This window comes from Sus scrofa, chromosome 9 (assembly GCF_000003025.6).
Source record: "Sus scrofa isolate TJ Tabasco breed Duroc chromosome 9, Sscrofa11.1, whole genome shotgun sequence".
NCBI lineage: Eukaryota > Metazoa > Chordata > Mammalia > Artiodactyla > Suidae > Sus > Sus scrofa.
This window is the reverse complement of record NC_010451.4, coordinates 47,405,290-47,429,498: the sequence shown is the minus strand read 5'-3', so window position 1 is coordinate 47,429,498 and position 24,209 is coordinate 47,405,290. Positions and strand designations below refer to the sequence as shown.

The following is a 24,209-nucleotide window of genomic DNA, read 5'->3' as shown; positions in this document are numbered from 1 at the left end:
AAAGTTACATGACTAGTAAATAATAGATCTGAGATTTCAGTATGAGTCTATCTGATTCCACAGGTCTTCTACATAAACCAGACTACTGTGTGTGATCAAGTCACAGACTCATAGACTTTCAAGGTAGCTTTAGTGCAGATCGTGCCAGGTACATGGCAGGCATTCAACACACGCTGATGCCCTTCTTTCTCCATCAGAACTGGAAGGAACTGTAGATACCACCTGGTTCAAGTGGCTCATTTTACAGTTATGATTCCTGAAGTCCAGAGAGGAGAAATCACCTGCTCGAGGCAACAGAGCTAGAGTTGTACCCAAGCTGGGCCTGGAGGCCAAGCCAGGGCTCTCAAGGACAGGTCTCCTAACCTCCTCTCCTCTCCTCCCCCCGTATTTGGCCTACTCCACTGTACTGCGGCACGGCTCTATCTTCTGTTTCTATCACTCTGATGTTGTTGCCTCTTCAGGCTCCTGTAGTAAACCTAATCCACTGCTCTAGGAAGATTTAATCTCAGTCCTGATTCAGAGTGCTCCGTCAGTGCACAGGGTAAAGTTTAGATACAGATAAAGCACACACCTTCTTTTTTTTTTTTTTTTTTTGTCTTTTGTCTTTTTTGTTGTTGTTGTTGTTGTTATTGTTGCTATTTCTTGGGCCGCTCCCACGGCATATGGAGGTTCCCAGGCTAGGGGTTGAGTCAGAGCTGTAGCCACCGGCCTATGCCAGAGCCACAGCAACGCGGGATCCGAGCCGCGTCTGCAACCTACACCACAGCTCACGGCAACGCCGGATCGTTAACCCACTGAGCAAGGGCAGGGATCGAACCCGCAACCTCATGGTTCCTAGTCGGATTCGTTAACCACTGCGCCACGACGGGAACTCCAAGCACACACCTTCTTGATATGTGACCTAATACACTTGGTCTGGGAACCAGCATTCTTTATTCCCTTGACTCTCACACATATAATTAACTCCAGGGGCTTAACATTTGCTCTTTCTCTCCCTCATCATGAGAGGCAGAGAGGGGAAAGGGAAGCCTCAGCCCTGCCTGGAAATCCCCACGCCAGTGAACATTTTACTTTGGGGTCCAAGGGAGACTAATGAGAGGAAGGACAGGTGTGCCCTGCTCGTCCTGGGGACACACACACACACAGAGTCAACTTGTGGTTGTGAAGCACTACAGAGATTAGTGCCAAGGGGATCAGCCCAAGAAAGAGAAAAAGTAATTTTTTTTTTTTTTTTTTGCCATGCCTGTGGCATGCAGAAGTTCCCAGGCCAGGGATCGAACCTGTGCCACAGCAGTGCCAATGCTAAATCCTTAACTGCTAGGCCACCAGGAAACTCCGAGAAAAAGCAATGTTTTCAAAGCATGGTAGAGATTACAACCGTCAAACATATTGTCATTTACTCTTCATGATAATTCAGTGAGGTAAATAATATTATCCAACCATTTTTACAGAGTAGGAACCAAGACTCAGAGGATTCACTGAGTCAGGAAGGGCAGAGCCTGACTTTCTCTTTGGGTCTGTGGCCTCCAGGTTCTCCATCTTTTGCCTATACCAGTCTGTAAGGCAGCCCCATTTGTTCCCACCCAGAATTTCCCACCCAAAAAGGAGCATGTTGACCTCTGCCTCTGCGCCTCTGTGGTTTTCACGTGGGCTGCACACTTGGTAAAAACATTCCCACAAGTGTACCTGGGACTTTTACATGTATGTGGGGCCAATGGAGTTACTAAAAGTAAACTTGCAATACGTCTGAATGGGATTCTCATTGGCATTTGGTAACTGCCTATGACCCTGAGGCCTGTCTCTGAAAGCCTGGGCTTTGGCTATACATGCAAGTAAATGGCTTTCCCTGGTAACTTTCATCTTTGAGAACAGTCTTCTAAGTAAGGTTGAGGTCCTTGTCTCCTATATTCTTGGGGCACCCCAAATTAAATGAGGCACACTAAGTCTACTCCAGTAGTGGTGGAGTACAGTCTTCCATGTGGCAGGCCTTAAACGGAGGTTTTCCTGCCCCATAAAGGCCCTCTCCCCAGTTTAGTGCAATAAGCATTTAGTGTACCCCTATTGTATACTAAGAGGAACTAGGACACAGAGATGAACAGGGACCTCCCAGATTAACTGGGAGACGGCAAGTAAGTACAGGGCAGAATTTATAGCACCAAGAAGGCAGTGCAGTGGTCTCATGGAAGGGTCGTAATTTGCTTTTTTAGGGCAGAGGAGAGCTAGAGAAAGGGGAACGGGGTAGGAAGGCTCCACAGAAGAGAAGTCCCTCTGATGAGCTCTGAAGAATGAAGCGGGGTTCACTGGGAAAAGGTAAGGAAGGGCATGCCAGGAAGAGAAAGCAGCTTATCCACAGACGGCGAAACGGGGCTTCACGTTCAGGGAAAAAAGCAATTCAGTGCAGAGTGCTGCAGCAGTGTGGGGCGCGAGAGGCCTGGGCAAGCAGCCAGGTCTGATGGCAGAGGCCCTGTGGGTCACGCAAAGGAGCTGAGGCTGGACTCAGGGGCAAAGTATAACTGGAGTAAAGGGCAGTGACAGGGTGAGATTTGCATTTAGTTAGACGATGCTAACTGTTGTGAGGGATATGGATTTGAAGAGAGGACAACCGAACACAGGGCAAGTAGTTAAAACGCTGTTTATTGCAATCGTCTAGGAAAGATCTGATGGGGACATGCCCAAGGCCAAAACAGCAAGAACGGAGAGGAGGAGACAGAATGACAAGTTCTGGGGACAAAAAAGTGTATTTCCACCCCTAAAGGTTTATACTTTATAACAAAAGACTATTTCAGGAATTCTCTGTGAATGCCTGCAGGACTCAAAGAACTAACACAGAACAATTTCTGAAAGACCATAACGAATCCCATTGCTAATAACAGATGGAGTGGAAGGTATTTGGGATTCTAGAAGGTATGCACTTTCTAAGTCAAATATTTCTGCAATTTCTGTTCAACTCTTTGAAGGCAATTATTAATTATAAATTAAAAAATAAGATTAAGAACATTAAACACTCAAACTTTCATAAATCCGTGTAGAAGTTTTTAGTGTATGAGGTATTGAAGTTACTTATAGTTTCCTACTTTCACCTGGTAAAAGAGAGTCTTGAGAGGTGTAGGAGCGCACTATCTAAATAACACATATATGCAGATGTGTGTGTTATGTCTGTATTTTTTAAAGCAGTGATGAGACATCCATCTCCTTCTCCCACCACATTTTTTTTTAATCTTTTTAGGGCCACACCTGTGGCATATAGAGGTTCCCAGGCTAGGGGTATAATTGGAGCTATAGCCACCAGCCTATGCTACAGCCACAGCAATGCCAGATCCGAGCCGCATCTGCGACCTACATCACAGCTCACGGCAACACCAGATCCTTAACCCACCGAGCGAGGCCAGGGATTGAACCTGCAACCTCATGGTTCCTAGTCGGATTCATTTCCACTGTGCCACGACGGGAACTCTGCCCACCATATCTTGAGTCATTGTCTCCCAGCAGGGAGACACTCACTTGTACCTTTCCATGATGTTCTACAGTTTACAAAGCACTTTCAAACATATCATTGTGGTTGATTTTCAGAATATTCCCATGAGACTGAAAAGGCAGGTGATGCTATTCCTGTCTTACTGTTGAGGAAAACAAGGTTCATGAACAGCAAGTGATTTATCCAAGATACATGGCTGGCTGGCAGAAGAACTCTGATTTGAACTCAAGTTATCTGATTGAAAATTCAACATGTCTTTCAAATTCCTAAGCTTTTCTGAGGAAGTCTTCCCAAATAAGTGGGTTTTCAGTCACCGAAACCTATCTCTTGCAGCTCCAAAGCCTTTATATCAGCTTTGGATAGATATTTATTGGTTTCATTTTTGAAGGTATTGTGTATTATATATATCTCTACTTTCCCTTAAAGAGTACCTGACAAAGATATTGCAATAAAGAAAATCACAGGCCAGTATTATGATGAACCTAGATGAAAATATCCTCAACAAGACATTAGCAAAACAAGTCCAACAATACATTAAAAGGATCATACACCATGATCAAGGGGGATTAATCCCAGGGATGCAAGGATGGTTCAATATTGCACAAATCAGTGTGATACATCACATTAACAAACTAAAGAATAAAAAAATATAATCATCCTAATAGACACAGAAAAAGCTTTTGGCAAAAGTCAATATCAATTCATGATAAACTCTCCACAAAGTGGGTATAGAGGGAACATAACATAATAAAGGCCCATATTTAACAAGTCCACAGATAACATTACACTCAATGGTAAAAAGCTGAAAGCATTTCCTCTAAGATTAGGAACAAAACAAGGGAAGGGTGCCATTCTTACCACTTTTATTTGACATAGTATTGGAAGTCCTAGCCACAGCAACCATACAAGAAAAAAATGAGATATCCAAATTGGAAAGGAAGAAGGAAAATCAATACCATTTGCAGATGACATGATACTATACATTGAAAATCCTAAACACACCACCAAAACTACTAAAGCTCATTAATGACTTTGGTAAAGTCATTAATGGTAAAGTGGCAGGATACAAAATTAATATACAGAAATCTGCTGCATTTCTATACACTAAAAACAACATATCAGAAAGAGAAATGAAAATCATCCTATTTAAAACTGCACCACAAAGAATCAAATGCCTAGGAATAATCTAAGGAGGTAAAAGGCATGTAGTTAGAAAATTATAAGACACTGATGAAAGAAATTGAAGATGACACAAACAGATGGAAAGATATATCATGTTCATGGATTAGAAGAACTAATACTGTTGAAATGATCAAGGCGATCTATAAATTCAATGCAATATCTATTAAAATAGTAATGTCATATTTTCACAGAACTGGAAGAAATAATTTTAAAATTTGTATGGAAACACAAAGGACCCTGACTAGCCAAAACAATCTTGAAATGGAGCAGAGCTGCATGTATCATGCTCCCTGACTTCAAACTATACCACAGAGCTACAGTCATCAAAACAGTGCGGTAGCAGCATAAAAACAGACCCATAGATCAATGCAACAGAATAGAGACCCCCAAAATAAACACCCACACTTAGAGTCAATCAATCTATGACAAAGGAGGAAAGAATATACAATGGGGAAGAGGTAGTCTCTTCAACAGTGGTGCTGGGAAAACTGGAAAGCTACATGTAAAACAATGAAATTAGAATATTCTCTAAAACCATGTGTAAAAATAAACTCAAAATGAATTAAAGACCTAAGTGTAAGATGAGAAACCATAAAACTCCTACAAGAATACATAGTAAAAATATTCTTTAACATAAATTGGAGCAGTATTTTTTGGATCTGTTTCCTAAGGGAAAATAAAGTAAAATAGACCCTAATTAAACTTTAAAGCTTTTTTTTTTAATGTATGTACTTATTTATTTATTTTGCTTTTTGGGGCTGCACCCAAGGCATATGGAGGTTCCCAGGCTAGGGGTCTAATTGGAGCTACAGCTGCTGGCCTACACCACAGCCACAGCAATGCAGGATCTGAGCCATGTCTGCGACCTACACCACAGCTCACAGCAACGCCAGATCTTTAACCCACCGAGTGAGGACAGACATCAAACCCACAACCTCATGTGTCCTAGTCGGATTCATTTCCGCTGCACCACGACGTGAACTCCAACTTAAAAGCTTTTGAACAGCAAAGGAAACCAGCAGCAAAACAAAAAGGCAACCTATGAATGGAAGAAACTATTTGCAAATGGTATGACCGATAAGAGGTCAATATCCAAAATACATAAACAACTCTATATAACTCAATATTTTTTAAAAAGCAAACAACTCAATTAAAACCTGAGAAGAAGACCTGAATAAACATTTCTCCAAAGAAGACATATAGATAGCCAACAGACGCATGAAAAGATGCTCAACATTGCTAATCATCAGGGAAATGCAAATCAAAACCACAATGAGATATCGCCTCACACCTGTCGGAGTGTCTATCATCAAAAAGACTATAAACAACAGAGTTACTGTCATGGCTCAGTGGAAATGAATCTGACTAGAATCCACGAGGATGCAGGTTCAATCCCTGGCCTCACTCAGTGGGTTATGAACCTGGCATTGTGGTGAGCTGTGTTGTAGGTAACAGATGGGCTCAGATCCCGCATTGCTGTGGCTGTGGTGCAGGCCAGCAGCTAAAGCTCTGATTTGACCCCTAGCCTGGGAATTTCCATATGCCATGGATGCAACCCTAAAAAGACAATAAATAAATAAATAAATAAATAAATAAATAAATAAATAAATAAACTAATTAATTAAAATCTTTAAAACACCATAACTAATAAATGTTGGTGAGGATGCAGAGAAAGAACGCCTGTACACTGTTGGTAGGAATGTAATTTGGTGCGGCCACTGTGGAAAACGGTACGGAGGGTCCTCAAAAAACTAAAAAGTAAGAGTTCCTGCCGTGGTGCAGCAGAAATGAAATCTGACTAGGAACCATGAAGTTTCAGGTTCGATCCCTGGCCTTGCTCAGTGGGTTAAGGATCCGGCATTGCCGTGCGCTACAGTATAGGTCACAGACACGGCATGGATCTGGCACTGCTATGGCTCTGGCGTAGGCCGGCAGTAACAGTTCCGATTAGACCCCTAGCCTGGGAACCTCCACATGCCGAGGGTGTGGCCCTAAATAGATAAAAAGACAAAAACGAAAAACAAAAAAACCCCTAAAAAGTAGAACTACCATATGACCCAGTAATTTCACCCCAGATATATATCCAAAGAAAATGAATACACTAATTTGAAAAGGTACATACATCCCAATGTTCACAGCAGTGTTATTTACAATTTCCAAGATTTGGAGGAAAACTAAGTGTCCATCAACAGATGAATGGATAAAGAATGGGTTGTGTGTGTGTATGTGCATATATATACATATATTATGTGTATGTGTATATATACACATATATTGTGTGTATGTGTATATATGTGTATATATATACTATACATACATATTATGTGTGTGTGTGTGTACTATATACTATATATATAGTGTATATATACACTATATATACCATACACACATACACACCACAGTTGAATATCAGCCATAAAATAGAATGAAAATTTGCCATTTGCAACATGCATGGGTATTATGTTTAGTGAAGTAAGTCAGACAGAGAAAGACAAATACTGTGTGTTATCACTTATACGTAGAATTAAAAAAATAAAGCAAATGAATGGATGTAACAAAACAGAAACAGACTCACAGATATAGAGAACAATCTAGAGGTTACCAGTGGGGACACGGAAGGGGGGAGGGGCAAGAAAAGGGGTAGGGGATTAAGAGGTACAAACAACTATGCATAAAATAAACAAGCTACAAGAATATATTGTATATAAAAAAAGAATATATTGTAGAGCACAGGAAATACAGCCAATATTTTATAGTAACTTTAAATGAAGTATAATCTATAAAAAATTTGAATCACTGTGCTGTATGTTTGAAACTAATATAATATTATAAATTAACTATCCCTTAATAAAAAAATTCAACACATCATTCATATTTCTAGGATTTCTTGAGGAAGCCTCCCCAGATACATGGATTTTCAGTCATTGAAATCTATCCCTTGAAATTCCAAAGCCTTTATTATCAGTTTTGGATAGATATTTATTGGTTTCCTTTTTGAATAGAAATCTTGCTAAAAAGTACTATATACATTTCTTCTTTCCCTTAAAGAGTACCTGAAAGATAATTTAGTTAATGACTCAGTTGTAATTGTGAACTCTTTTTAAAAGCCATCATGCCCTCGGGGACGGTGAAGTGTTTGGTCTCAGTTGGCAGTAGCACTAAATGGCCCCAAATTGCTTTTTTTCCCCTCAGCTTTGCTTTTCCAGGTTTTTTGCTTCTGTTCTCACAACTGGGTTTTTATCTGCTACTGTTGGTATCCTTGCTTCTAGAAGCCCCCTCTTCTAGCTCAACTTCCCCACTTTTATTTGCTAAGGGCTAGAAAAACCAGATACTTAAGTTCATTACAACAATTTCTAAAATAAAGGTCTACATGTTCCCATCATGGCGCAGCAGAAACAAATCCAACTAAGAACCATGAGGTTGCAGGTTCGATTCCTGGCCTTGCTCAGCTGGTTAAAGATCCAGCGTTGCCGTGGCTGTGGAGTAAGCTGGCAGCTGTAGCTCTGATTTGACCCCTAGCCTGGGAACCTCCATATGCTGCAGGTGTGACCCTAAAAAGCAAAAAGAAAAAAAAAAGAAAAGTCAGGGGTGTCACTTTACCCCAATCACACTTACCATTGAAATGGCCAGAAGAGGGCAGTCCTGGGAGAACCTCGTCTTCCCTAAGGGGCATTTGTAAGGGGCCTCTTCTGGCTTCGTACTGAACTCTCAGCCTCAAAGAGTTTAGAAAACTAGGTTGGCCAGAGTCCTATACGCAGACCCTGGATCCCTTGAGGGTAGGTCCTGGCACCCAGCACCCACTGAGCAAACGTCTGAGATGCCTCAGTCAACAGCTTCGGGGCCCAGCCAGCAAGTGGCGGAGTTGGGAAATATTTACCAGAGCTGATGGGATGGATCACACTGCATGCACTATTTGCAGACACCCAACAAGCTCGCCTCCCTGAAAAAAGGGGTGAGTTTTTGTGGATCATTGGCTGAGAAAAAGATGACATGGAGCAGAGCAGCGTGAGGAATGGAAGGCCCTGCAAAGCAGAGATAGGAGTTCCTGGCACCCAGCATGGAGGGATGGTTCATTCCAGCTACCCACCAATCCATTTATTTATGAAATGCGTGTTGAATGTCTGCTCTGTGCCAGGCACTGCTCTACTATAATCAATACAATATAGGCCCTTTCCTTAAATATTCCCCAGTCTGGTGAGGGAGGCAGACACAGCAGAAGCCTCTCCAGGTACAGGTGGTGGAGGAAATGGTCCTGGAGGGCTACCTGGAGAATAGGACATTTGAGCTGAGTTTGGTACAATGAATGAGAGCCTGGCAGGACAATGGGGAGTGAGGATGTGGAGGGTGGGGGTGGGGCTAGTGCCAGGGCTCATTCAAAACAGAGTCGCTCATTCAAAACAGAGCCGCTGCCTCCTCCTCTGTTCCTCCCCACCTTCAGGACACTTCCATCATTTCAAGGAGGATTCCCATTGCTTCTTACGATCACTCAGGTGGTACTTAGGTGTCCTTAGGATCTGGGAAGGAGGAGGCCTGGAGGTCTCCTGTGAAGCTGGACTGCCCCCACATCCTGTTCCCAGGCACGATGGGGCAGGCCACCCTAAGAATGCTGGCCCCCTGCTGAATGGTCAGATCCTGGGCAAAGCCCCATACTCCAGGTCCTGCCACTCCCTACCCTGCTTTATGCCAGAAAAGTGTCTGAACCTCACAGGCCTCAGGGAAGGCCAGGCCCCAGGGAGCACCCCATTAGCCAGGAAGCTGTCCTCCATGCTGCCTTAAGGGGAAGCACCCAGTCCTCAGAAGGGAAGTTGGTTCCAGCTTACTTCAGAGAGGAAGGGACTTCCTTGCCTTTGGGCAGCTGCACTGCTTCCCCTGCCAGAGACATGTTAACCCTTCCTGGCCTGGGGGCTCTTACTAGCAGCCACTTCTCCAAGGGTCCCAGCCCTGGGCTGGGGGCTCAGAAGCACCCACGCTACCACTGGCCCTTAAGGAATTGACATTTACCCCCAGGGACTAGGTGTCCAAATCTTTCTGGACCTCAGTTTACCAGATCCCCGAGTGGGCTGCAAAACCCATTTCCAAAGCCTCAGATGAGCCCATCTGTAGTGATGGAGTGAGTTTATAAATTTCCTTGTTAGAATCACATACTTTCTTTGAGAAGATGTCATGGGGGCAGGAAGGAAGTCAAATTAACATATAAGGCACTTGAAGCAAACCTGATCAATGATATTTGGCTTCAACTGGCCATAAAGGGGCTCTTTGTTCTCTGAAAAGATTCAGTCTAATATTCCTATTTTTTTTTTTTTGTCTTTTTAGCGCTGCACTAGCAGCATATGGAGGTTCCCAGGCTAGGGGTCCAATCAGCACTGTAGCCGCCTACACCTACGCCACAGCAACACAGGATCCAAGTCGAGTCTGCGACCTACAACACAGCTCACGCAACGCCGGATCCTAAACCCACTGAGCAAGGCCAGGGATCAAACCCACAACCTCATGCATACTAGTCCGGTTTGTTAACTGCTGAGCCTCAATGGGGACTCCTAATATTCCTCTTAATAGCAGGCTCTTGGTGAAGAAAAATAAGGTTTAGTTTCTAAAACTTTGACTTATGTCAACAACATTTCGGGAACCACCCTTCTAGGTATGGTGAGGCATGCTTGTATTTACCTGGCACCAGCTGAGTCTGGCATATTCTTCTTATTATTCTAGTAATGGGCTAAGTCAGGTCCAAGGGTAGGGGGAAGAGCACTCAGAGGAAAAACAGCATCTGGGGGGAATCTGAGCAGACCTGCATGTGAAAAATGGTGAACTTTGGGTCTTCAGAGCTCCCAAGGGCAGAGCTAAGAGTACGGGCAAGCTGGAGCCAGGATGATGTGAGGCGGGGTGGCTAGAACCCATACTGTTGCAATAGCAGCAATAGCCCCGAGCACTTACTGAGCACTTACTATATCCCAGACAGTTTACACGCCAGATCCCATTTAAAGCTCCTCGCAATAATACTGTCAGGTGATGCTATTGTTTCCTCCCCATTGTACAGACGCAGAAACTGAGGCTGGGGGAGGGTGAGTGACCAGGTTCCACGGCTCCTGATGCTAGAGCCAAGATTCAAACCCAGGTCTGTGTGACGCTGGAGCTGGACCTCTGACCACTACACTGTCATCAGCAAGCCTAAACCCAGACACCCTGCAGCAGTCTACGCCAGCGAAGTCTGCAGAGAAAAAGTGAGGAGATGCCAGTGCAAGGGAGAGGCTGCCAAGACAGAAAAACACAACAGGGATCCTGGGAGGCTGGGAGTCAAGGGGATTTTAGTGGCCTCACAGGGGAGAGGGAAGGGAACCTCGACACCAGATCTGCACACCAATGGCAGAGGCTCAGGGGGTGATGGAGGTGATGGGGGCGAGGGGGCAGCCGATTAGTAGGATAAGCTGGATTGGGAGAGAGCAGACCACCACTAGACAGAGCACCTGTTACCAAGTAGACACTGCAAAAAGGTACACTGAACAAGTCCCAGCTCTGGCACTTAATTGAAGCCAAAGCCACTTCAGCTTTTTGAGCCTCGGTTCCCTTGTCAAGTGATAATAACAACACTCGCTTTACATAGTTGTTGTGAGAGTTAAAACCCATTGGCTTAATGGGCTCCACTGTAAGCTGTCTTGCAGAGAGAGATGTGGGATGGGACGTGGCCTGATAGGAAACAGGATGGGTCCAGGGAAACAGCTCCCAAGGCTGAGAGCAGCCTCGAAAGCCACGCTCAGGCTGGACTAGCGGAGGGAAGTTGAGGGTAGAAAAGTTGATTTTCTGCTGCAGCTGTGACTCTGGGAGAAGGAGAATTCCCTGGTTACTAGAGCTGCCCTGAGAGCCCTCTGACTGGGGGCAAAGAGAACGCCAGGCTGCACCCCCTGCCCTGCGGGCACACACACAAGCAAACACGCCTCTCCTCTCTGCACCCTTCTCACGCACAGGCCAGGCCGGGGGAGGCGCTCCTCCTCTGGGGCAGGGGAACCCTCTGAGTGGGAACCCTTCTTCACCCCACCCTCTCCCTGGCAGCCTTCCCTGGGCCCACAGATAGCATCTCTGCCATGCGAGCTGGCAAGCCCCGGCCCAGCCGTGAGAGGTCCTGGAGAGGCGGTGTAAGCCAGAGGGCTTTGGGACCTGTGGAAAAGTACTATGCAGATGACCCAGGAGGGCCTCTGGGCAACATCAGGTCCTGCTGATTTGCAGGGTCTCTCTTTCTCTCTTTCTCTCTCTCTCTCTCTCTCTCTCTCTGTGTGTGTCTCAAAAGCAGCCTGCACAGTGTAAAGTCAGACAAGCCAGTTGCATGTCTGAGCTCCGCTTGGAGTAAATTACTTAACCTCTCTGAGTTAGAGTCTCCCCAGCCATATAATGGGAATCATCATGCTTACCTCACCGGGATGTGGTAAGGATTAAGTAGTATTAAATAAGACATAACTTTATGTAAAGTGCCTGGCACATCCCATCATCCTCGGTTTGAATCCTGGTTCCAAGCAAGTCCCTGGACTTTTCTGAGACTCAGTTTCTCGTCTGTAAAACGGGGGTTCTACAAGCTACTGCTCAGGATGGCTGTAAGGCTTCATGAGTTGGGAAGGGTCCGGCCCAGTGCCTTTAAACTGAGGGCTGAATAAATGGTATTACCTTCTTATCCCTGGGGCCAAATCCAGCTTTCTTTTTAAGAACCTGCTCCTAGAAGATGCCTGCATGAGAAGGGGAAGAGCTGGCCCTGCTTTTAGTCTCACCAGAGTCTGCAGCCACCAAAGGCAACTCACAGAAATCCCCAAGAAAAGCCCCTTTTGGATCCCTGTAAAACCAGGGTTCTGATGCTCTCCTCTTCCTCTTGCATCTCACGCTCTCCACCTGGCACCTGAGCGAAAAGGAACATTTGGTCTCCACTGCCCATCTGGATGCGCCTGAGGGCTTGTGCCACTGCTGGAGCCTGGATGAGCTGGGCCCCATCCCAGAGGGCTGTGTGATGGTGTCAGGGACAGTGGAGGCAACCTGGTGTTCTAGGGACTGGCCTCCTGAGAGAGGCAGCTGCTCCCATTCCTACCTGCTCCTCACTGTCCTGGTCTCAACAAGGCTCTCGGTCCATCTAATACTGAGGCTGCTGCCCAGGCCACAAGCAGGAGACAGTGACATCTGAGCCGCAGGCTAAAGAGCAGAGCATGGCTGGCAAAGGAGGACAAAGTCTCATCTCTCCAGCTGCTTCCTATGGGAGCTTAGGGTGGGTGGGGGAAGCTTAGGCTGAGAGATCATGGACCCCAGAAAGAAATTTCTTTCCTAGTAGCAACCACGGCTCATCTACAGTGGTGCAAGCCCAGCACAGCTGCCACCCGGGGAGAGGAGATGAAGAGAAAATTATGGGTTCTCATTCATCAGAAAATAATAGGAGCTAATGTTTATTGGTCGATTGCTGTAGGTCAGAGCCTATTCAAAGTTATTTATCTTAACTATAATTAATCCTTACAACATGCCTGGAAAGGAGGCACTGTTACTATTCTTGTCTTCAGATGAGGGCTGTGAGGCATGGAGAGGTTGACCAATACAGGCGTTTGGCTCACTGACTACATGGGACCACCTCCACCAGGATGGGCAGGGCCGTGGAGTGGGAGAGCCGAGGAGTCTGGAGTCTGGCAGGCCTGGCTTTAGATTCGTTTCTGGAGGGAGTGAGTGTGGGAAAACTCCTTAACATCTCAGCGTTCTCATCTACAGAACCGGAATGATTTCTGCTACCTCACGGGGTTTCTCTAAGGATTAAACAGAGCAGGAAGTAGGAAGCATTTTGCACTCAGTACCTGCACATAAGCAGGACCCAGTAAATATCACTATGGCTGTAACATGAGCTCGCCAACTATCTCCTGCCTGAGAATTCTGCTCTACCTCTACCTAGTCACTCCATAAGCCCATCCTAGGCGCTGTTGAGACCACAATGATTTATACATCTCTTGTTCTGACCTTTTTAGGAGCTTTTCAGACCTGTCTCCCTTATCGCATAGCAAGTTAAGTTCTCTGAGTGCAGGTCTGAATGTGTATTTGGGGTGTCTCTTCCCAGTGCCAGGAGCCTCCATTTTTCACTGCCTTGTCTTTCTGTCCAGCTGTGGAAGGATCACAGTAGAGGATACCTTGCCCTCCACCTCCTGGTAGAAGTGACCTATGTCCCTGGTGGGTCCAGGTCAGCTATCCTCCCTGGGGGTGACAGCAAACCTGAAAGTTGTTCTCTGAAATCTGTGCGGTGTTTTTTCTGTCCTAATAATTAGGAAGCTCTATTTGCACTTGCTGGGCAGAGGGCAGGCATTCTAGACATCTTGCAATGCAGAAGCCAGTACCAGACAAGAAACACTTGTTCGTGTCCCTGTACAAGCTGCATATGACTTTCAAATGCCCCACCAGACATGTGAATAGCCCGCCTATAATCACATAAGCTAGAACCCAATTTCGGTTTTCATGCAGGCACAAAGGAGCTTTTGCACATGTCTAATATGTACTGGCTTTTCCTGGGATGCTATTTTTGGTGTAAATTGAGGAAAGACTGCATTTTATTTTGTTTGGAAGCTTACCAAGAGTTGTTTAACAGTTTGGAAAATGGGGCTTTTGAGCTGCCAGTATAGCATACCAATATCTGTCTGTACTTGTGTCTGTCACATCCACATAGGCCCAAGCATCCTACTATCTCACTAAACCTTCCAGGGGAGTATCCTCAAGGATTTAGTTGCTGAAATACATATTATAGTATTTTAAATTATCAGTCATTCTCCTTCAAATCCTTATTCAAATTAGAATATCTTTCAATTTTTACATACATTTTCTATGAATTTCATTTGAGGATATTAAAAGGACTTTACAGAAGCTTTGTTACAAGGGACATTAAGTCCTGATGGACAGCACAGGGAACAATATCTAATCACCTGTGATAGAACATGATGGAAGATAATATGAGAAAAAGAATGGATATATACATGTCACTTTGCTGTAGAGTAGAAATTGATAGAACGTTGTAAATCAAGTATAGGTTAAGACATTTAAAAAACAACAACAACAAGGGACATTAGGTTTGATAAGGCTGAGAACCTCAGATTTGGAAGGGAGTGGGAGTGTGTGACTTGGCCCCTTCTGGATCCTGCCTGTTGGCTAGGAGGACACTTTAAGGTCTGTTCTCCACTAGCTGTATCAGTGCTGGGTGGATGTGTTTAATTCTGGGGCAAGGTCTTTGAAAGTCCATCCTGGCTACACATTAAAACCATGTTCTCCCTGCAGCTCTCTCTGTCAGGCTCCTATATCTATTGTTTCAATTGCTTTGATATCTTGGCAGAGGGAGAAAAAAGAAAAAAGAAAAACAAAAGAGGGATATTATGTATCAATACTCTAAAACCCAACCCTACTGCTTAAAATGTGGTTTGCTAGCTCCTCATCCTCTTCTCCTAGTCTGCCCAGCCCCCCTCAGTAATCCTGCTTCCACCAGGAAGTACAGGACCGGAAGCCGGATCCTGCAGCAGAGGGAAACCAGCTTCAGATAGGGTGAGTTTTACCAACCTTAATTCTCATCGCAAGATCTTTCACTGGGAGGTCTCAGAGTCTCCTCCAGCTTACTAGGCCCACTCCCCGTGGCTCTACACAGCTGCCCGGCTTTCTCAGACTCACCCAACAAGCCCCATCGACATTATTACAGTGCATAGACTCTCCCTTGCCTCCCCAGCCTCTGCTGCATTTTCTTCCCGCCAGCTGGGAGTGCCTTCCCACATTCTGCTCCCTTCTGACTCCTCCCTACCCAGCTAAGCAAGGGTTTGTGGAACTAAATGGTCAACTGTGGTCAATTAATTCCTCCCTTGCCCTCTGGTGGCCAGCTGGTGCGGCAATGCTCTCCTGGGTTAATCTCCGGGTGCCTGGGGGAGGGGTTCATCATGCGGTCACTGCAGACCTCTCTTGCCAGCTTGACAGTCTGGTCCTGCCTCCCCTGTGTCTCCAGCGTGGGCCTCACTTGAGAAGCCTCTCCATCACTTTGAATCCTTAGAGACCTTTCCTTAGGCTGAATTTTGTTGATTTTAGAGTTAATGCTGTGTGGAGCCAATGAAACACTACAGTTGATGCATGCAGGGGGCAGCCAGAGTCCATAGCCAGAAAATGATGAATGAAAGCCCTATTTGATCCAAACCCAAATGCTGCATAGGGGCACACTGGGGCCCCTGATCTGGACTGGCTGGCCCGAAGGCCCCAAGAGAGGCACAAGAGAGCTGAAAGTTGCTGGTGTGGGTGAGCTGAGAATGCTGCCAGGCCTGGGGTTAAGACAGAATCCCAGACCACTGGTTCTCAGCTTTCAGGACAGGAAGCTCAGAGACAAAGACACCTGCCAACCTACTTCAGACTCTCTTCTGGCCTCAGAGAACTTCTATGGAGTCTTCTAGCAGGATGGTGTTCAGCATAAATGGAGACATTGCTCTGATCTATCTGGTGGACACCCTTGGCTCTGGATGATGAGGGGCCCAGAAGTCACCAGGACAGAGCAGTGCGAGGCTCCCTAGATATGCATCTGTCTTCGTGGACTCCCCAAGCCCCTTTAAGCCAATGCTACTTTGAAACATTCTTCTGAAGTTAGCTGTTGATCCAAAGAGCAGAATGTGGAAGTGGAGAAACTTCATGGGCACTGACCAGGAGGCTGTCCCTTGGGCTCCTGAACTCACCGACAGGGCACTCAGCCCTCCCTCCTCCCTCCCAGAAGAGCCCTTCTCCTCACCTAAGCTAAATGCTCCACCCCATTCTCTCATCTCCAATCCCTCCCCAGGCTCTCAGCCCCCACAGCCTTCTCACACTGTCTCTATTTTAGGCCAATATCTCCATCCCTTTATCTTCCCACCCTTTGAAAGGGAATTTTAAAGTCCTTGTCTCCATCACTCCTTACCCTTCACTTGCAGGAATCTGGCATCCACAGACACCAGAGACGCTCTGATGAGGCCATCATTGTTCACCTCACTGCCAAACTGGGGCTCCACAATATTTCTGTGTGCTCTGACACTGTTAGCCCCACTTTCACGAAACTCTCTCCTTTGTGGGTGTGGTTCTCCTCCTGTCCCTTTAACTCCTCCTTCTTAGTCTCATCTATGGGTACCCATTCCTCAGCCCATCCCTTGTATGTTCCTTCTCTCCAGGTCTTCCCCACACCCTTCCTAGGTGACCTCACTCCCTCCCATCACCACTTTGGTTAACATGAGTCAGTGGTGACTCCTTAGTATGCCTCCTGACCTGTCTGCTGGGCTCTAGATCCAAATTCCTCATCATATATTAAGTATCTATAGCTCATTATCTGCCCTTCTTCTCCTTCCATCATCTGGACAAACTGGCTCCACCTCCTGTTCTCTTGACCTCTGGTTGCAGCCCCACTAATGCTGAGCATCCAAGCTAGAAACCTAAAAATCATGTTGGACCTTTCCCTTCCTTCGCTGCCAACATCCCACCTGTGGCCAAAATCCTCCTGATCTTATACCAGAACTATCTCTCAAATCTGAGTCTCTCCATGCTTACTGACACATGAATAATAATAGCAAATACCTATACAGTACGTACCTTCTAGGCATTGTTGGAGAGGTACATGCACACATGCAAACGCACAAGAGCCCTAAGATGGGGAGACTGAGGAACTTAGAAGTTGAAGAAGGTCACACCGCCAGGTAGTGCCAAGCCCAGCATTCAAACCCACACTGTCTGGCTCTACGTCTGTGTGCTGAATCCCTCTTCTTGGCATTGCCCACTTCCTCCTACCTCAGTGGCATTCCATCAGCCTCTCTTGCTTCAGTCCTTCATTTTCGTTCATTCTTCCTACCATCCTCACCCAAGTCCCTTTCTAATGCTCTCCCATTAGCTGCTTTTTTTTTTTTTTTTTTTTTTTTTTTGCCTTTCCTAGGGCCGCTTCCGTGGCATATGGAGATTCCCAGGCTAGGGGTCGAATCGGAACCGTAGCCACCGGCCTATGCCACAGCCACAGCAACTCGGGATCCAAGTCGAGTCTGCAACCTACACCACAGCTCACGGCAATGCCGGATCCTTAACCCACTGAGCAAGGCCAGGGATCAAACCCGCGACTTCATGGTTCCTAGTCAGATTCGTTAACCACTGTGCCACAATGGGAACTCCTGTCTTTTTTTTTTTTTTTTTTTTTCCTTTTTAGGGCTGCTCCCTTGGCATGTGGATGTTCCCAGGCGAGGGGTTGAATCAGAGCTGCAGCCAGCCTACACCAAAGCCACAGCAACGCCAGATCCAAGCTGCATCGGTGACCTATGCCACAGTTCAGAATAATGCTGGATCCTTCACCCCCTGAGCAAGGCCAGGGATCAAACCTGAGTCCTCACAGATACTCATCAGGTTCGTTACCTCTGAGCCACATGGAAACTCCTAATGCTCTTCCATTAAATGAAATGAGTTATGCTGGAAAACACCTAGTGGCTCCCTACGGACCACAGGATAAAATTCAAACTTCTTTGCTGGACATTCAAAGTCCTACATGATCTGGCCCAGCCTCACCTTCCACCATCGCATCCCATGCTGATCGTCTCACAGGTCCCTTTACTACAGTGAGCCTTCGCTCTGACTGGCTCCTATGCCTGGAGTCTTCTTGCTGCCACTCTCTGCCTGGCACATCCCCTACTCTTCCCTTGTCCTCTCTGGTGACATCCTCTGGCAAGATCTCAGAGCTCAGCAGGCATATCTCTTACAGAAAGCACTGCAGAATTCATTGTAATTTATCTTACAAATGACACCCTCTGTTTAGCTCTTAGGAATGACTAAATGTTCAAAGAATGAATGGCTGGCCCCAGATCCAACCTACTGAGTCCTTCTGTCTCTGCCCCTTACAGTTCAAAAGACTCTTTCTGCTGGATCACACAAGATCACAAAAGCTGAAAAGATTCCATGTGACACTCTTCTCTTCACTCTCTACAGCTCAGGGTGAAGAAACAGACACTCTCTTCCCCATTTCTCTTCAAAGAAGAACATGAAGGGAAAGTGGAAGCGAGACCAAACAGAAGACGGCATGAGAAAACAGTTGGGACCGCAACATATGGACTGCATGGACCTTGTGACAATGTCTTCATTTTACTCATGAGGAAACTGAGGCCCAGAGAGGAGAAGAGAGTTGTGGAGGGTTGAAAGAACACTGCCACCCGGGACCTCTGACTCCCTGTCCAGGGACCCGGCCTTCGCCTCTTGCCTCTCAACGGCGTCTTGTCTTTCCTGGGGACTGAGAGGTGGCCCTGCTTCTGGGTCCCTGGCTGGGCTCACAGTGATCTCCCCAACAGGCTCAGACTGCTTTCCTGGGACCAGGAAGTTAACAGGCTCCACGCAGAACTTCCTGATGAGCCAGCGAACCCTGTTCATGCAATGGCTGTGCACCCAGAGCCTAGCTCTAATTCCCAACTGTGCCAATTGGCTTGGGGCCTTCCAACCATGCTTCCCCATGGTCATTCTTGGCTCTCCAGTGTCTGCCACCCCTGTCTCTGTATCAGACACAGAGGCTGCTCCTACACAAAACTCCTTCTTCCCCTCCCCACTCCCTCCACTTCCCATTTCCTCCCAGTTAGTCATGGTGAAGTCACACATAGCCTCTGGCTCCCAGGCCTCTCCCTAAGGATGGCGTGTAGTGTGTTCAGTGGAGGGGAGGTGAAAGACCACAGAGGAGGATACAGCAAGGCATCATGGGAAAATTGAGCTCTGGAGTCAGAGTTGTGGGTTCAAGTCCTGGCTCTGCCAGTCGACCAATCGGATGATCTTCAGCAAATCATTTAATCTCTAAATCCTTTGCCAAATAAGGTGAGGCTGCCTGGGAGGCACCTTCCTTACCTGTATAAGGGGGACAGTAATACCTGGTACATTGTGAGAATTAAATGAGATAGAGACAGGAACCCCTTGCCCAGAGCCTGGGGGTCTGCAAATGATGTTTATCTCCATTGTCATGAAGAACAAGGGTAACACTGTCAGTGCAGGGGGCTGAGAAATGCTGGGTGCCCACCTGTGGACGCACAGGTGAGCTGGTGTGATGTGAGGGTGTGGGTGTTGTTGTCTGAGGGCATCTGCGAGACAGAGAGAGCAAGAGGAAGGCATGGATGTGCGTGCTTGTGTGCAGAAAGACTTCTAGTCTAAGTGTATAAATAAGTGTGACCAGAGTTGCTCTCCCTCCAAAATGCCTCCCTCTTTAAAAGAAAGATCTGTCATGTCTGTTCTTGTCAGCAAGGAGAAATCCAGAAACCCTCCCCAGGGGATGGTGGGATTAGCAACCCCCATCCCCACCCATGAAGCTCATCCAAGGAAAGCAAACTCAAGTGAGGCCCATTCCTAGCAGAAGCCAGGAGACTTTCTCCCAATTAATGGGGAAATTATATCCCAAAAGATATTCAAGGGTCAGGGGCTGCTCTGCAGGCTGCCTGGGGCCAGAGGGGCTGCCTACAGTCTTTCCCTAAGCATGAGGGTTTCTCAAGCTTCAGAAAGATCACATGGGCAGCCAAACCCACTGGGCCTGTGGAGCAGGCCACCTCCGGGCTGGGCTGGTGCTGCCATGTCTTGATGTGGGATGGGTTCCTTCCTGTGCATCTTGTCCAAAGGCCTGGGCCCGTGAGCGATGGACCATGGGCTGGGCCCATGAGATATGGACCCTGGGCTGGGATCCCCAGAAAGCACAGGCAACAGGCCACCTCCCAACCTGCCAAAAGCTCCTTTAGGATCACAGAATCCTCAGAAAGTTCCTCCATCCTCCTGCCCTGGTCCACCTATCCCTTAGATAAGAAAGAATCTGACTTATCTTTAAAGACCTTGAGTGAGAAGCTGATTCTTCAGGCTCCCTCCTTTGTATCTCTTCCAGTGTTTCATCGGCCATGCTGGCTGCAAGGCCTTCCTTGTAGCTCACCTAGATGTCTCTTTAACTGAAGCCTACCTCCGTCTTCGGTCTCGAAGGCAGAGGGAGAGTCGTTGGCCTCTCCATGTTAGCAAACTTCCCCAACGAACATAATTGCAGAAGTAGCCGGCCTAAGAGGTTTAGAGTTAGGACTCAAGATTGTTCCTCTCTGACTGTAAAGGATGTACCCAGAGTTAAAAACTGTTTGGGGAATGTCAGTGGTGACCTCAAATCTCTCTACAGATAAAGGAAGAGAAGAACACATGTCTGAGTTTAACCTCCAGCTCCACCCCAGACTTCCTTCCAAACCTGGTCTCAGAATACTGGAGAGGGAAGGACCCCTGGTGAGTATCCAATGCACCCCAAATTGGGGGTGTCTTCCCACCTCCCTGGCTGTCCCCTTCTCTGACAAACTCCTGACAAACTCCTACTCACCCTTCAGATCTAGACTCAAATATCACCTCCTCTGTGAAGTCTGCCCCGAGCTACCAGGAAGAATGAACTCTCCTCATTTCGGTTTGACACCATGTTTTCACACACTTCTACAAAAGCATGAGTGAAATTGTATTACATTTGCCCAAGAGTCTCTCTCTCTCCCTCTCCTTCTCCCCCACTCCTTATAACTAGTCTGTGAGCTTCTCCAGGGCAGAGACCAGGTCTTAATTTTCTTTGTGTCCTCACACCTGCCATAGTATGTATTCTTTCCCCTACCCCAAATTTAGGGAACAAACTACCTTTTCTGCAGAGAAAACTCATACCAAAAATATGAAGTGACTCGACCAAACCTAATTCAGCGAGTTAGTTTGAAAAACAGGACCCAAATCCAGGCTTTCTGACTTTGTTTCCGGTTCTCACCTCTCTGCCTCCCTCTAGGGCCTACTGTTGCTTCCTGCTTGTCTCCCATTTAGACTTTGTCCTCTCAGTTAACCCACCCACAGCCTGCCTCTGACATCACACACTCGTCCTAGCCCTCACCCCCCCAGCCGTCCCATCAGTCTCCAACTTCAAGGGGAAGGTCCTCTCCCTTCTCTTCACCCTTCTGTCTACATATCCACATCTATCCAACCTGCACACCATCCAACACCACCTTCCTCTGCCTGAAACGCTCCCCAACTCACTCAACCCCACCCTTTAAAGGCACCAAGCTCTTATCTGCATTGTCCCATTCGGCTGGGTTATGCCCTCCTTCCTGAGTTCTTTCTCTTCTGTTTCCCCAGTTGCGTCCTCAGTCCTCTTTCAGATCAGGAGTTCCTTGAGGGACTCAACTCTCCATCCTTTGCACCTCTGGAAATTCCTCTACTCACAGTCAGTCCATGCAAACACTGGCCCAAGAGGCAACTGAGACAGAGCTTTGATGGAAAAAAAAAGCTGTTGTCTTAGATTCCGGACCACATCTGGCCTGCATTTGTCAGTACTCTCTTGAGGGCATAGTGAAGAGGTGACCCCCATGTTGGCTTGCGGCTGGGGAAGGGGTTGGATGCAAAAGCCCTTGAAAGGCTCCTTCCAATCCTGAAAGTTATGAGTCTATGAAGACACACCCTCGAAATTCCCTTAGTCTTCTGTGTTCCCCCTACACTTGACATAGTCAAAGAGACCCCCAAACTCTACAGAATAAAGGTTTTCTTCTGAATGTCCTTACCTGCCTGTTGAAATCTAAGCCGTTTCGATCATTTCCTGGAAGAGATAATAAAAAAAAGAAAGAAAGAAAATATTAGTAGCCAGCAGGATTGGAAGAGACGGAAAGTTAGAAGAAAAGAGGATGTTGGGAGGTGCTTGTCTTTATTTTGAAAAAGAACACTTGCCTTCCCTGTGGTCAGAATCTTCCTGCTTAACCTGCTTCCTGGAAAAGTCTTTGGAAAATTCCCTTCAGGGAGGCAGGTAACCAGGGAAAGGGAAGACTGACTTGTCCAAGGTCACAGAGAGTCTCCTGGGATTAGCACCTGGCACACCAGACTGCTTCTGCCAAATGCCCTCAGACTGAAGCTGTGACACAGGCTTTCATGGAAAAGCCAGGAATCACCAGCCTTGAGTCCTAAAGGAGTTACCCGAAGGCAAGAAGTCCCCCACCACCCCAGCCCTCCAGGGGTGATGACAGTGAAATCATGCCAGGTAGATGAGTGTCACCCTTATTTCCACTCCCCCCCCCACTTTCAGTCTTTGTTTTGTTCATCTTTTTCCTTTTATAATAAACATTGGGTTGAAAAAGTAACTGTGTGCTTAATGGAGAAAATTTTTCAGGACAGAGAAAGTATAAAAGTAGCAGAAAAATTAACTGGCAAAGAGGCAACTGCAATTCATATTTTTGCATATATTTCATGGTCTTTTTTATGCTTATTTTTCCCCATTGATATCTACCACTCTGTATCAGTCTGTATTACCGTGCTTTTATCAGGGAACATCATAAATCTTTCTCCTACACAATTAAGGAACATCACAAATCTTTCTCCTATATTTGCAGAGGTCATTTCTAATAGCTAAATAATATTCCACTTATGGATGTACCATAATTTGCTTAAACACATACCTAGTATTAGGGAAATTGCTTCCATTCTTTGCTATAATTAAGTTCCCTATTCATAGAGCTCTTCTGGGCAGGAGTTGCCAAACAACCTTCCTTTGTGTTCCAAGGATTATAGACTTTATGAGGGCAAGAAAATGGTATTAAGTCCCATACCCCTAGAGTTTAGGACTGGGCTTAATATATAATAGGAGTTCAAATAATAGTGGTTGAATGAATGATTAAGCAAACACGTGAATGAATTCAAAACTTCCAATCAAAATTCTGTTTTCATTGGTTCTTCAGTAGCTTTGGAATGAAATCCAAATTTCTCGGCACAACATACAGTTCCCCATATGACCTAGTTTCTGCCTCCCTTCCCTGCTTTGTCTTCTGCCTTTCATGATCTCACCTCACTCCTTCCCAGGTACCCTGTGCTCTGCCTGCTGGAATGTTCACTCATGTCCAAACACGCCACACCTCTTGTGTTTCCATACCTCCGTGCACTGTTTCCTTTCACAAAATTGGTCCCCCTCCCTGCTGGTCCTGCCGCCCTCTCTACCAGCCACGTGGCACATGTCATGTAACTCCTTATTTGTCTGCATTTCTCACTCTCCTTCTAGTCTATGATTTCCTTGAAAACCAGGATGATGACATCCACTTTTGTGTCCTCAATAGCCATCGCAGTTCCTAACACAGGTCAGAGGCTCGAGAAACATCTGATAGATGAATGAATGGGATCCAAGAGAATCCTCTGGAGTTTCAACTTAAGCCCTTTTCCTCTACTTGGTTATAAACGACGATGCTAAGCATGGCCCTTGCCTGTATGATTGGTTGTGAGATGTCTCCAAGACCAACGGGGCCAGCAAGATGACAGCAGAGGCCGAGGGGTTATGGGATCCTAAGGAAGAGGAAATTGGTGAGACAGGACAGCATCTCTGAATAGCAGCCTGATTTGGAGATTAACCAAGACTGAATCAATTATCTATGACGGGAGGTAAAATGGAAACGGCCCACAGACTGAAAACACTGTGTGTGTGTAGAGGGTAGATCTAAAAATTGCTTTTATGGGCGTTCCCGTCGTGGCTCAGCAGTTAGTGAACCTGACTAGGTCCATGAGGATTCGAGTTCAATCCCCGGCCTTGATCAGTGGGTTAAGGATCCAGCGTTGC

At 46.4% G+C, this 24,209-nt stretch overlaps 1 protein-coding gene across 3 annotated transcripts in view; it reads right to left on the bottom strand.

Annotated features, from left to right (window-relative positions):
- POU2F3 (POU class 2 homeobox 3) overlaps nt 1-24,209 on the bottom strand; it is an 81,414-nt gene that overhangs the window by 28,767 nt on the left and 28,438 nt on the right. For all 3 annotated transcript variants that reach the window (XM_021062978.1, XM_021062979.1, XM_021062980.1), the window contains exon 3: nt 22,180-22,214. In XM_021062978.1, coding sequence (XP_020918637.1) covers nt 22,180-22,214 — 35 coding nt within the window. The remainder of the gene's footprint in view (nt 1-22,179; nt 22,215-24,209) is intronic.